This window comes from Dendrobates tinctorius, unplaced genomic scaffold (assembly GCF_039654945.1).
Source record: "Dendrobates tinctorius isolate UK_male_01 unplaced genomic scaffold, ASM3965494v1 ptg000155l, whole genome shotgun sequence".
Lineage (NCBI taxonomy): Eukaryota > Metazoa > Chordata > Amphibia > Anura > Dendrobatidae > Dendrobates > Dendrobates tinctorius.
Genome location: NW_027361822.1, coordinates 16,073,531 through 16,088,815, shown reverse-complemented (window position 1 = coordinate 16,088,815; position 15,285 = coordinate 16,073,531). Strand labels below are relative to the sequence as shown.

General features: G+C 41.2%; 1 protein-coding gene across 2 annotated transcripts in view; it reads right to left on the bottom strand.

Moving 5' to 3' along the window:
• Window positions 1-11,248: 11,248 nt before the first annotated feature.
• Window positions 11,249-15,285, bottom strand: part of LOC141051089 (uncharacterized) — a 40,233-nt gene continuing 36,196 nt past the window's right edge. For both annotated transcript variants that reach the window (XM_073547955.1, XM_073547956.1), the window contains one exon: window positions 11,249-13,261. In XM_073547955.1, coding sequence (XP_073404056.1) covers window positions 12,120-13,261 — 1,142 coding nt within the window. In that variant the 3' untranslated portion in view covers window positions 11,249-12,119. The remainder of the gene's footprint in view (window positions 13,262-15,285) is intronic.

The window sequence follows — 15,285 nt, the reverse complement described above, 5'->3', positions numbered from 1 at the left end:
GCCAATGAATATCTTCAGTGACAGTGCCTATGTTGTTTCCTCCCTCACCCTGTATCTCAATGTATGGGCCCTGAGAGGGATGGTTGACTCACAGAATAAGCCTTTACAACATGCAGACATTCTCAAACAAATTGAACAGCGGGGCAAAGAATTCCCGAATTTATGGTCCTTCTGTAAAATTAAAGGGCACCAGAGGCTGATTCCTGACCCCCACATCATTGGCAATGCATATGTAGACCACGCAGCCAAGGAAGCTACCCTTACGGGAGATGACAAATATCCCCAAGAAGTCATCGCTGCAGTCGCTATAAAAACCCCGAGAGCCCCCCTTTTTTCTCTTCAAGATCTTGTAAAGGCACAGGAGAAGGATGGAGACTCAGCCCTGTTCAATTCCCTCGAGTCCCTGCCCATTGAGGGGGAGTGCCTGTACTACAAAAGGGTTAATGACAGGCTAGTGCCTTACATCCCAACAACAATGATTAAGTCTTTGCTCAAATCAAGCTACAATGGTGTTAAAATTGTTCATATCGATCAGTGTAGACTTCTTAATTATTTTACTGAGATTTCTGGTTATGACTGATACTCCTTTTTTTTCTATTTTCTCCAGGTCAGCTGAAGATTTTCATATTCGACTCCTGGGACCATGAACTTATTGGATGATCAGGAGATGTTTCACACTATACAGTGGGACTCTGATAGCGTGAGAGGGGAAGAAGATCAGGAAAATCCAGAAGCCAAAGAATGAGAAGAAAAAGAGCAATAGACTTAATTATTGTGCAACTTATTTTTTTTGGACTAATATTTGAATTTTTTTATTATGTGTTTGTGCTATTTTTAGGGACTTTTGCCTTACACACACACATGCATAAAGTGCTGAATTACCCCCAAATTCTTATTTTCAATAATTCACCCATGAATATTACAGTACTGTATGTTGTACTCTGGATAGAGTACAAGAGGGGGACTTGTAAGGGAATGGTCAGCTATAATATACTGAGCTGCCATGATGAACCAGACAGCCATCTTGTGAAAGTTAGGACACTGATTCAACTTTTACAATAGAACTAATAAGATGTAAGGAGTTCAGTAATATGAAGGGATTTGGTGTTAAAAGAAATCTGTATTGGCATGATCTGTCAGCTGATTTACCAAGGGAAGCCTGTCATATGAAATGTTGCAGGAAGAATTTCAATTCCCAAGGCTAAATCTCTTTCAATATAGACGGTTATAGAAATGCAAACAGACCTCACAATAGATTTCATACTTAAAAACAGTGGAACATGTAAGAGAATGGTCAGCTGTAATATACTGAGCTGCCATGATGAACCAGACAGCCATCTTGTGAAAGTTAGGACACAGATTCAACTTTTACAATAGAAATAATAAGATGTACTTTGGAAAAGTGGATGTAAAATGAGATCATGTCTCCTAGCAGACGTGCATAAAGGAAAATCGGATCAATAGGGGAATAGGGTTAACAAATATATGGTCAATGTGTGTATACGTGATAGTGTTGGTAGAGAACAAATTCATTAAAATGTCAAATGCATGAATTTATGTATTTAGGCTGGAAGCATTGATAAGATTGAGGACAGTAGCTATAGATAACAATGACTTTTATGGGTTTTAGTGTTGTTTGGGGAAACGTTAATTAATGTCTTCGTATTATGTCATTATATTCTTTGTTCTAAACCACGTTTCTCCAGAATTATCATGTAAACGCCCTCTGCGGCAAAATGCAGCTTTCTCTGTCTGTATTATGTATAAGAAGCCCCTGTTACTGTTGCTCGGGGCCATTCCACCGCCATTATGCCGCTGTGCCATACCATGGCCAGGGCTGGAGCCTTTTCATCGCCAGACTTCCCAGCGAATCTCTGCCCATCTGAATTCCTGTTTTGTGCCTGCATGCTTCAACTTCACTGACTATCTGTACCTGTTCTGCCGAGTATCTCCTAATAAACTTCAACCTCAGCTTGATAAGAGGATCGTCTGCATATTTTTCCAGCTCTTCCAGCTCTCAGTAAGAACTTTTTCTTACAGAATGAAAGTGACTGAATCTGAAGTATATAAAGACCTGCTGCACGCCTTTTGTGGGAGGACACCCTATCAAAGATAGAAGGAAGTGGGAGGCAGACTTGGGAGAGATAAACAACGATAGGTGGGAGACTATTCTAGAATATGTACCCAAGATATCTATGAGCGAGTGTGGGAGAATGTCACAGCTGTATGTGATCCACAGGGTGTATAGAACCCCTGATGTTATTTAAAGCAGGGTTGAGGTCTAACTCCGACTGCCCAAGGTGCTCGCAATCTCAGGCAGACATACTGCATATGTTTTGGCATTGTCCAAGATTGTCCCCCTTTTGGATCATAGTGTTGAGCCATATGAAAATGGTGAATAGGAGCATTGTCCCTAGGGACCCATTGACATGTGTATTAGGATACGTGGAAGAAATAAAAACAGACAGCAAGACCAAAATAGTAATTGCGAGATTATAGTTTATTGCCAGAAAATTCATTGCAAAATATTGGATTAGAGAGGAGCCCCTGTCCAGACGCAAATTTATTGCTCAAACGAATTATAATAATAATAAATTTTATTTCTATAGCGCCGACATATTCCGCAGCACTTTACATTTCAGAGGGGACTTGTACAGACAATAGACATTACAGCATAACAATAATCACATAGATCATAACAGATACCAAGAGGAATGAGGGACCTGCTCGCAAGCTTACAATCTATGAGGAAAAAAGGGAGACACGAAAGGTGGGTGGTAAGAGTTGCCCTGATTGTATGGACCAGCCATAATGTTAAGTGTGTAACAGTACAGACACAGAGGGCTAATGGATGTATAAAGCATGTGGGAACATGATGTGGGGAACCTGGTTATGGTAAATACTTTTGGCTGTGCCACACAGGGATAGATTAGGTTAATGTGTTGAGGCGGTAGGCCAGTCTGAATAAATGCATTTTCAGGGCACGCTTAAAATTGTGGGGATTGGGGACTAATCGTATTGACCTGGGAAGTGCATTCCAAAGAATTGGCGCAGAACGTGTATAGTCTTGGAGACGGGAGTGGGAGGTTCTGATTATTGTGGATGCTAACCTCAGGTCATCAGCAGAACGGAGGGCACGGGTAGGGTAGTATACTGAAATAAGGGAGGAGATGTAGGGTGGTGCTAAGCCATGAAGAGCTTTGTGGGTGAGGGTAATAAGTTTGTACTGGATTCTTTAGTGGATGGGTAGCCAGTGTAATGACTGGCACAAGGTAGAGGCATCGGTGTAACGATTGGCGAGGAATATGATCCTGGCAGCAGCATTCAAGACAGATTGGAGGGGGGAGAGTTTGGTAAGAGAGAGACCGATTAGAAGAGAGTTACAATAGAATTCAACTTGAAAGAAGTATTTACACCAGAGGAATAAACAGGATTACTTCCATAAACTATGGCAGCTATGGTTGGATAGTATTAATTAGAGTAACACCTGTATGTACTATCTAATATATAAAGCTCAAGTGTGTGTATGTATACATGTATGTATGTATGTTTGCATGTGTGTATGTGTGTTTGTCCGGGATTGGCATCCGCACTGTCGCAGCTACAGCCACAAAATTTGGCATAGTCACACGTCTGGACCCCGAGAGTGTCCTAGGATATGTTGTGAGGCGAAATTTTAACCTTGCGTGTTCCAATTCACCAATTTTGCCCCTATCTACATAATGGGGAAAAAGTGTGTGTGTATCAAGCCCCGCCCCTCATTATGTCATAATGGTTGCCATGGCGACGCTGATGTCATCATAGGTTGCAAGCCCCACCGCTCATTATGATGTCATAATGGTTGACTACGGGATGGAGGATGTGTGATGGGTATATGGGCACTGGACTATGGGATGGAGGATATGTATGATGGGTATATGGGCACGGGACTATGGGATGGAGGATGTGTGATGGGTATATGGGCACTGGACTATAGGATGGAGGATATGTATGACGGGTATATGGGCACTCGACTATGGGATGGCGAATATGTATGATGGGTATATGGACATGGGACTATGGGATGGAGGATATGTATGATGGGTATATGGGCACGGGCCTATGGGATCGTGGATATGTATCATGGGTATATGGGCACGGGACTATGGGATGGAGGATAATTATAATTTGCTATAACTAACCACAGTTAGTTACTATGCCCGGGCAGCGTGGGCTCTTCAGCTAGTTGTAGCATAAAACTCACGGTAAACTGTAATATGGTTGGATATTGTTAAATGATGGACGTTGTGTTGTTTGTACTGGGCAAGGTCTCCATGTGAGGAGTAAGGGAAGGGGGGGGGGATTTACTATACACTGTGTTCCAAATTATTATGCGAAAAATATTTCCTCATATTTTCTCAAAATTACCTATATGAATTGCAGTCATTGTTATTTTCCAGTCATCTAATAATCTAGCATAATTGCAATGTTTTTTTGAACAAACTGCCTATGAAAACAGTATATTTTTAAAAATAAGAAACACTCAAAATGCATGTTCCAAATTATTATGCACAGCAGAGTTTTCAACCTTTTTATTTTGAACAAAAAAATGGTCAATTGTGAAATTATAAGCATTATCAGCTTATTACAAAATGAAATCAAACAGTTTTCAAGTCAAAACTTTATTCTAGGTGATGTTACATTTGCACATAGGACCCCTTGTTCGAAAGAAGCTTCTGAACTCTCTCGTCCATTGAATTTGTCAGTTTTTGGATGGTTTGTGCTTCAATTGTTTGCATGTGGACAGAATACCCTCCCAGAGCTGTTGCTTAGATGTGAACTGCCTCCCGCCATCATAGACACTCCTTTTGATGATGCTCCAGAGGTTCTCAATGGGGTTGAAGTCAGGGGAAGATGGTGGCCATACCAAAAGTTTGTCCTCTTTTATGCCCATAGCAGCCAGAGATGCAGATGTGTTATTTGCAGCATGAGACGGTGCATTATCATGCATGAAAATGATCTTGCTGCGGAAAGCGCGGTTCTTCCTCTTGAACCATGGCAGGAAGTGCTGTTTTAGAAACTCCACATAGATTATGGAGTTCATCTTTACCCCTTCAGGGATCCTAAAGGGGCCGACAATCTCTCTCTCCATGATTCCAGCCCAAAACATTACTCCACCTCCTCCTTGTTGGCGCCTTAGCCGTGTTTTCATGGGGTGTCCATCAACCAGCCATCCTCCACTCCATCCGGACCATCGAGCGTTGCACGGCACTCATCGGTGAACAAAACAGTTTGGAAGTCAGTCTTCATGTATCGTTTGGCCCACTGGAGCCGTTTCTGCTTCTGTGCAGTGGATAGAGGTGGTCGACAGGATGGCTTACGCACAGCTGCAAACCTCTGAAGGACCCTGAATCTTGTTGTTCGGGGGACTTTGGAGGCACCAGCAGCTTCAAAAACTTGTCTGCTGCTATGACAAGGCATTTTTGCAGCTGCTCTTTTAACCTGACGCAATTGCCTGTTGGAAAGAGTCCTCAATTTTTCCTTATCAGCACGCACACGTGTGTGCTGGGAATCAGCTACATACTTCTTGATTGTGCGATGATCACGATGAAGTGTCTTGGCAATGTTGATTGTAGTCATGTCTTGACCTAAATACTCCACAATTTGTTGCTTCTCAGCAGCCGACACATCCTTTTTCTTTCCCATTTTGGCAAAAAATGTAGGCTGCTTAATAATGTGGAACATCCTTCTTAAGTAGTCTTGCCTTTATTTGGACACACCTGCCAAACTAATTTGCACAGGTATCTGCAATTGCTTTCAGTGATATAAAGAGCCCTGACACACATCACCATCAATGAGTTTAAATGACAAACAAAAAAAATTCTAACCTTATCACTCCTAAACTCTTTTTGCATAATAATTTGGAACACAGTTTAATTTGTGAAACAAGTATTGCCATGTAATATCTGTTCGAAGTTTTATGTTATGTTTAATAAAAATTTATCTGATGAAAAAGAATATTCATTTCTCTTTAATCGCTGACACGCTGTTAGCCTCAGCAGGCGGCTTCCCGCAGCTGCCTGGCATTCATGTGTCCCTGCTACTTAAGGCAATGAATATTTACTGCTCTCCACTCCCATAGGCATGGAATGCAGTGAATATTCATTCCTTTTAGTAGTGGCACACATGAACGCCAGGCAGCTTTAGGAACCTGGTGGCTGCGGCTAACACTGTGCTCGCTATTAAAGAGCAATGGATACTCACTGCTCTCCACGCACAGTCCCAGCGAGGAGATCAGTGAGTATTCTGGTAGTTGTCCTCAGCTTGTAAGCAGCGCATGACATCAATGCCATGTGCTGCTTACAAGCATAACGCAGCTGCTGGCATCGGAACAAGACGCTGTGTGGGAGCGCAGGAAGGTAAGTATAATTTTTTTTGTTTTGCATGACAGGATAGGGATGAGGGGGACCATGCATACCAGGATAAGGGATGAAGGGGCAATACATACCAGGATAGGGATGAGAGGGCTATGCATACCAGGATAGGGATGAGAGGGCCATGCATACCAGGATAGGGATGAGAGGGCCATGCATACCAGGATGGGATGAGGCCAATCATACCAGGATAAGGATGGGGCCATGCATACCAGGATAGGGATGAGGGGGACAATGCATACCAGGATATGGATGAGGGGGACAATGCATACCAGGATAGAAATGAGTAGGTAATTCATACCAGGATGGGGATGAAGGGGCTATGCATACCAGGATGGGGATGAGGGTGCCATGCACACCAGGATAGGTATCAGGGTGCCATGCATACCAGGATAGGGGTGAGGGGGACCATATATGCCAAAATAGGGAATATTAAGTACAGAATTGACCACATTTTTTGCTTCAATTTTTTTTTTTCTTATTTCCTCCTCTAAAACCTAGGTGCGTCTTATGGTCTGGTGCGTCCTAAAAATAAGATAATTCTTTAAAATGTAAATACATTTTTAGATATGTTGTTTTATTCTCATTTAGTGTTTTCTTTCATATGAAAAAAAGAGGTGTTAAATGAAATGGGTGAGACATAGCACTTAAAAGCTACCGCCTCCTAAGCAGGTTTCCTCACCCAGCATCATACTTTTTGCTTGATTGATATGAGAGTATGGTTTCTCCAATACTTTGAATTATCTGAAGCATAACAAGAGCAGTTTCCATGCTAAAACCTTCACGAATTCTGAATGAATATGGGATTTCCTCTATGTAAATTTAATATGAATCATAAACTCTGATGTCTGGTTACAAAAAAAATCCACATGAAAATAGATTTTACCTGTGTAAATTTGCTGATGTGTAATGAGATATGATTTAGGGCTATAATAGTCACATCTTGAACATAAAAATGACTTGTCTATGTCTGAATTTTCTCAACAAAATAGGACTCGAAGAGTAACTGTTGTTTTTAGTTTATTTTTCATAAAACAATAGTACACAATACTTTTTGTAAGAATCTTATTGCAGAAAAATGTCTTTCTACTCTTGAATTGATCCTCATAGATTGTAAGCTTGCGAGCAGGGCCCTCATTCCTCTTGGTATCTGTTATGATCTATGTGATTATTGTTATGCTGTAATCTCTATTGTCTGTACAAATCCCCTCCGAAATGTAAAGTGCTGCGGAATATGTCGGCGCTATAGAAATAAAATGTATTATTATTATCATTTGGTCTCAGTTCACTGGTAAAATCTGTCTTTAGTAAAGTTAGATTTTCAGCAAACAGAAGGAGATGACAGTTGCTACGGCAAGATGAATCTGAATCCCCTGAATCAACCGTTGCACACAGTGGGTTTGGATGCGTTTTCGCGGTATTTTTTCCCCTGCGGAAATAGGCCAAAAACGCTATGGAAACCTTGTGCAAGCTAATTCAAAGACAATCCTAAAGTGCTGTGCACATGATCAGTGAATTTCCTTGGAGTATTTTCAGAGCATTTTTTCTGCAGCACGTCAATTCTTTGTGCGTTTCTGCAGCGTTTCCCACACATTGACTTCAATTAAGTCTGTCAAATCCACAGCAAAAACGCAGGTATAAAAATGATTGCAAATTTGTTGAGTTTTTGTTCGTTTTTTTACGGTCTTTCCATGGCGTTTCTCACGCTGTCATCTGTGTGACAACGTGGGAAAAACTGGCGCGGTGATTCTGATCGGCGGTAACGTTACTGCTGGTAAGACCGTCAGCCAAAGTGCTGTGGGGTCATTGCTGTTAGATGTCAGTGTGTCGCTGCAGCGGTGACTGTGACCCGCAGTAACGCTACTGCTGGTTAGACCATCGGTCAAAGCACTGCGGGGTCATGCTGTCAGAGTGACTCCACAGCTGTGACTGTGACCCACAGCAGTGACATGCGGTAAAAAGCTTACCGCAGGTCAGCAGGCATGGGCTGATGAGACTACTCCCATCAGGTTATGTCTGCTGTCACTGATAACAGTGATAGCAGGAGCCGCTGATGGGAGAAGAAGTCTCTCTTCAGCAGGCGCCTGTGCTGGCACTTAAAAAAACACAACATGTAAAATAATTACATATATTCAAAGTAAATAAAACATATAAAAACTTTCTCACGCAGCAGTGGTGCCATAAGGGAGATCAACGGAGCTGACCAGCTGATGAACTCCGGTGAGTTCTCTCACGGCAGCTCAGTGATGCACTGTGGAAGCAATTACCTCCTGTCAGTGTATCGCCAGCTATCTTTAAGAGCAGTCATATCAGTGACTGCTCTCAAAGTGATCAGGATCGTCGTGGGACACTATGGATTATCTTCTCGGCGGACAGGTGAGGAACATTGCGGTTAATTATCTCTTTTTTGTTGCAGGAGACGGCATAAGTGGATTAGACGTTCGGTGTGTATGGTTTAATTAAGATTTATTAAAAAGGAGTCTGTGTCATCTGGGTATCTGTTATTTTATATTACTATGGGGTTAGTAATGGGGGCGTCTTATAGACACCTCTCCATTACTGACCTCGGGTCTTAATGTCACCTAACAATACAAGGGTGACATCAACCTCCCCAACCATTACCCCACTTGCCACCATGACAGGGCAAGTGGGAAGAGAGGCTAAGCGCCAGATTTGGCACATCTTGTAGATGAACCTTTTCTGAGGCAGCTGAGAGCTGATGTTTTTAGCCTGGGGTGGCCAATATCCATGGCTCCTTCCTAGGCTATTAATATCAGCCCGCAGCTGTCTGTCTAGCCTTTGAAGATTAGATTTTACAGTTTTTTCTCAGGTCCCCCTGTAAACTAGCCAGTAAAGGCTAAGCCGACAGCTGTGAGCTGATATTAATAGCCTGGGAATCTTAATGGCTATTGGCTCCTCACCAGAATATTAACATCAGACATCAGCTTTTCCTCTGCTGGTTATGTATGTACCTGGGAGCCCATGCAATTTTTTTTTCTTTAAATTAACATTTGCTGGTTACAGCCTATGTAGGTTCATTCTGTTAACACTCCTACATAGACTGGTGACAATGTGCGTATTTCTTTGTGTTTACTTATCGGCTTAGTAATGAGGTTGTTGGACTGACACCTTTTCATTACTAAGCCTAAGGCTTGGTGTCAATGACAGCTACTGACATAAGCCCTAATCCCATTACTCTGATGCTACTGCATCAGAATGAAAAAGGTGGCGTTGAACCAAGAAATTGCACACATGGTCAAAATTGTTGGTACCCTTCGTTTAATGAAAGAAAAACCCACAATGGTGACAAAAATAACTTGAATCTGACAAAAGTAATAAATCAAAAATCTATGAAAATGAACAAATGAAAATTCAGACATTGCTTTTCAACCATGCTTCCACAGAATTAAAAACAATAAATAAATAAAACTCATGAAATAGACCTGGACAGAAATGTTACCGTTAACTTAATATTTTGTTGCATAACCTTTTGAGGCAATCATTGCAATCAAATGATTCCTGTAACTGGCAATGAGACTTCTGCACCTCGACACATATTTTGGCCTTTTCCAGACAGCATGTTTTAAGCTCTTTCCAAAGATGCTCAATATGATTTAGGTCAGGGCTCATAGAAGGCCACTTCAGAATAGTCCAATGTTTTACTCTTAGCAATTCTTGGGTGTTTTTAGCTGTTTGTTTTGAGTCATTATCCTGTTGCAAGACCAATGACCTGTGACTGAGACCAAGCTTTCTGACACTGGGCAGCACATTTTTCTCTAGAATCCCTTGATAGTCTTGAGATTTCATTGTACCCTGCACAAATTCTAGACACCCTGTGCCAGATGCAGCAAAGCAGCCCCAGGACATAACAGAGCCTCCTCCATGTTTCACAGTAAGGACAGTGTTTTTTTCTTGATATGCTTCATTTTTCCGTCTGTGGACATATAGCTGATGGGCCTTGCCAAAAATTCTATTTTTGTCTCATCTGTCCAAAGGACATTCCCCCAGAAGATTTGTGGCTTGTCAATAGGTAGTTTGGCAAATTTCATTCTGGCTTTTTTATGATTTTTTATTCAAACAATGATGTCCTCCTTGGTCGTCTCCCATGAAGTCCACTTTGGCTCATACAACAGGTGGAGCGATCTGACACTGATGTTCGTTGAGCTTGAAGTTCAACTTTAATCTGTTTAGAAGTTTTTCTGGGCTCTTTTGTTACGATTCGTATTATCAGTCTCTTTCATTTGTCATCATTTTTCCTCCTACGGCCACATCCAGGGAGGTTGGCTACAGTCCCATGGAGCTTAAATTTCTGAATAATATGTGCAACTGTAGTCACAGGAACATCAAGCTGCTTGGAGATGGTCTTATAACTTTTATCTTTTACATGTTTGTCTATAATTTTCTTTCTAATCTCCTGAGACAACTGTTTCCTTTGCTTCCTCTTGTACATGTTGAGTGTGATACACACCATGTCACCAAACAGCACAGTGGGTATCTGTAGCACTCTCTACGGGCCCACTCACTGATTCCAAGATTGTAGACACCTGTGATGCTAATTAGTGGACACACCTTGATTTAACATGTCCCTTTTGTCACATTATTTTCAGGGGCACCATCATTTCTGTCCAGGCCTATTTCATGAGTTTTATTTTTCTTTTAAATTCTGTGGAAGCCTGGTTGAAAAGCAATGTCTGACTTTCATTTGTTCATTTTCAAAGATTTTTGATGTATTATTACTTTTGTCAGATTCAAGTTGTTTCTGTCACCATTGTGGGTTTTTCTGTAATTAAACGAGGGGTACTGACAATTTTGACAACGTGTGTACATGACAAAACTTTTTTTTTTTTTTAATATCTTTATTTAGCTCAAAAAAGTCTTCATTGCTGTACAAAAACGCATGTAAAAACTTCCCAAGAATCGCGGCAAAACATGTTTTTGCTGCCAAGAGATGCAGAAACCTTGTAGAAATTTCAGCAAGGAAATACTCAACATGCGCACATAGCCTTAAGGCCCCGTCACACTAAGCGACATACCAGCGATCCCGACACCGATATCAAGGTGTCAGGATCGCTAGTAAGTCGCTATGTGATCGCTGGTGAGCTGTCACACAGACAGCTTCACCAGCGATCAGCACAGCGATGCCGAGCGCCCGGCATCGCTGGCCATCGCTGAAAAAAATAGAATCAAAATAAAAAATATAGTTATGCTCACCTTCCGACGTCCCATTCAGCCATCCCGCCTCTCTCCACGCTCCGGTCCCAGTGATCCTTTGCACGAATGACCGCGAGATGTCACGGTCTTGAGGAATAAGAAAGTCTCGCGGTCATTTGTGCAACGGATCACTGGGACCGGAGCGGGGAGAGAGGCAGGATGGCTGAACGGGACGTCGGAAGGTGAGAATAACTATATTTTTTATTTTTTTTTATTATTTTTTACACCTGATCGCTGGTCTCCCGCCTGTCACACACAGCGATGCGTGCTGGCCAGCGGGAGACCAGCGACCAAAGAAATGTCTAGAGATTTCTTGCAGCGATCAGCGATACCGGCAGGGGGGCCGCTCGCTGATCGCTGTCACACACAGCGATCTTGCTGGTGAGATCGCTGTTACGTCACAAAAGTTGTGACTCAGCAGCGATCTCGCTACCGAGATCGCTTAGTGAGACGGGGCCTTTACACGTTACTGCTATGCTTACCATATTCTGAACATTAAAATGGTTTCTCCTTTGTGTGAATTCTCTGATGCCTAACAAGACGAAATTTCACCGTAAAACATTTCCCACATTCTGAACATAAAAATGGCTTCTCTCCTGTGTGATTTCTCTGATGTGTGACAAAAGTAGATTTACAGCTAAAATATTTGCCACATTCTGAACATGAAAATGGATTCTCACCAGTGTGACTTCTTTCATGTCTAACAAGATCTGACTTCTGGTTATAAGAATTTCCACATTCTAAACACGAATATGGCTTCTCCCCTGTGTGAATTCTCTGATGCCTAACGAGACATAATTTCTCTATAAAACTTTTTCCACATTCTGAACATGAAAATGGCTTCACTATTGTGTGAATTTTCTGATGTCTAACAAGACGTAATTTCTCTATAAAACATTTTCCACATTCAGAACAAGAAAATGGCTTGTTCCCTGTGTGCATTTTCTGATGCGCAACAAAAGTAGATTTAACGCTAAAGAGTTTTCCACATTCTGAACATGAAAATGGTTTCTCCCCAGTGTGAATTCTTTGATGTATAACAACACTGTATTTGTCCTTAAAACTTTTCCCACATTCAGAGCATGAAAATGGTTTTGCCTCTGTGTGACTTCTCTGATGTCTAACAAGATCTGATTTCTGGTTAAAACCTTTACCACATTGAACACATGAAAACTGTTTCTCCCCAGTATGACTTTTCTGATGTCTAACAAGCTGCGATTTATGGTTATAACATTTCCCACAATCTGAACATAAAAAAGGCTTCAGCAATCCCTGAATTCTTTGATGTTTTTCAAGACTTGGCTTACTGCTACAGTATTTCCCATATTCCGATTCTGAAATAGTCTTTTCTGCTGTGTTATAAGATTTCTCATAATCCAATAATGAATACGGCTTCTGCCCTGCATGAGCTCTTTGGTGGTCATTACCAATTCTGGGACTTTTACTTTGCTTAACAGTCTGGGATGAATCAGAAGGTATAACATGTTTAAAAGTATCACATGATAGATCTCTGTGAAGGGCTGATGGTATATCTGGTATAGTGACATGCTCTTCATTTGTATTTTGTATGGTACCACAATCAGCTGCTTTAAAATCCGATAATATTGGATTTCTTGTTAGCCTCCTGATACAGTCATCTGCCAAAAGTAAATGTGATTATTATTAAATTTTGAATAATATAACTGAAATAGAAATAATTGCAACTCTATAAGCCATCTCAGTTATCTTAGTCAATATTGAAGTACGGCTATGCACTCGAGAAGACATTTGCGCAAGGGGACCCCCCTGATGTGAACAGGTAATTAGAGAAGATTAGCCAATGGATGTAAGCAGTACTGACAAAATTCTGGGATATGACAGATTTACGGCCTGTAGAGATAACCACCTCTAGCATCAGTTTTGAATAGAAAGACAAACAGATTACTTTAAAATCCTCTGTCCTCCTTTAAAGTTTACAAATTGAGTTTTTTATGAACGTCATAGATATGACAGATATGAAAGATCGTGATGAAGTGGCGAATGTAACGCATTGTCTTATGTAACTGGACGGTGGCGGCAATATCCCCCAAATTAATACCAGTCAGATAGAGGACAATATGTATGCCATGTTACCTCTCTATGGATAGATAAAATCATGATAGGAAACATGACAGTACTATCTCCCACCTGGGACCTCCAGGGGTGACGATATCATGGAAGTTGGGTATATACAATAATTTTCTAAGGACCAGCCAAATCTCATAATTTTAAGACGACCAGTCCAGTTGTAGGTTATTGGGAGGGAGGTATGTGGGCGTAACTCATGTTAATAAAAGCAAATGCCAAACAATAATATTTTTCAGTCCTGGGAGATGCAGTTCACTGTAACTCTGTCCATTGCCTCCAGTCCCCACCCCCCCAAAACTAAGAGCTCTCTTTCATAAAAGCCAGAGCCAACCCTGCAATGTCAGGTTCAGTATATTTCTTCTGTTTATCCTTTTTATTTTATGTAATTGTATATACTGTATTGTTTTGTCCATTTTGTAACATCTTTTATATATTTTTATACACACTGCTTACTTTGCGGATTAAATATAATAACTTCGTTCCTCTTGTCCTATAAACTGCATCCCTGAAGCCATACACTACTTGTAATGGGTGTCCAATCGGCCTATATAAACAATTGGGGGTGGCAGCTAGTAGTTATTTTTGTTTTTGTGAAGTTGGCAGTGATCATATTGGGGTATATATATTCCATATGTTGGAGTCGGAGGGGTATATACTATATGCTCACTGTGAGTTTCCCAATAACTGGCCTAATATCACTCGTTGATCAATTGTGTAACTGTCCTGATGATTGTAGGCAGTGGAGTGTTGTTCCCTGACATATTCATCTTGACATGTCGGTACCAGTCCGGAGATCTGTGTGATTCTCCCCCCACTGTTGGTTCCTTGACAATAAACTTTAAATTATAAATGACTTTTTAACATTTCTATATAGAACATTTCAATAATAATTGTAAGGCATCTGGCAAGATTCAGCAAGCAACTGATAAAAGGTATCTTGTTACCTGGTTCATGTTGCACAAAGTGTGGGCAGCATGAATCAGAGCCTGGCTGCACGATTGCATCCAGAGATTTTTTTTCTGAAACACTGCAGCATTTTAGACAAAATGTATTTTGAAGTGCCTGCCTAGAATTATAGCCAGAAAAAAACTAGTTTGGTGCAATCCTTGGATGGCTTTTCCCAATGCTGCTCCAGGTGATTTTGTAGAATGGAGGAGACCTCTCAAAGGGGACAGCCCAGTCTATCAAATACAGAGATACAGGAAAAAGCAAGCTCGGTGCAGTAACAAACTAATCACTTTTCTGGTTATTTTACTCCTCCAGCTCTCTAAACTATACATTCTGTGAAATGTTGCAGCGTTTCAAAGAAAAATATACCATACAGTCAGGTTCTGCGTCATGCTGTTTGTGGTCTGGAGCAACCATCAGCTCACCAGGTTGAGAAATTCTTAGAATAAGGGTGCGGTGCACGGAGGCTTCAGGCTGGTTTCCTGAGTAAATCAACCGTGAAAAAAATGGGAAAATCCAGAAACTGCAAAAATCCTAAAACATCACATTTATTAGTAGATTAAAACATGAACAGGAAAAACTTAAGAAACATGATAAGTCTACGCGT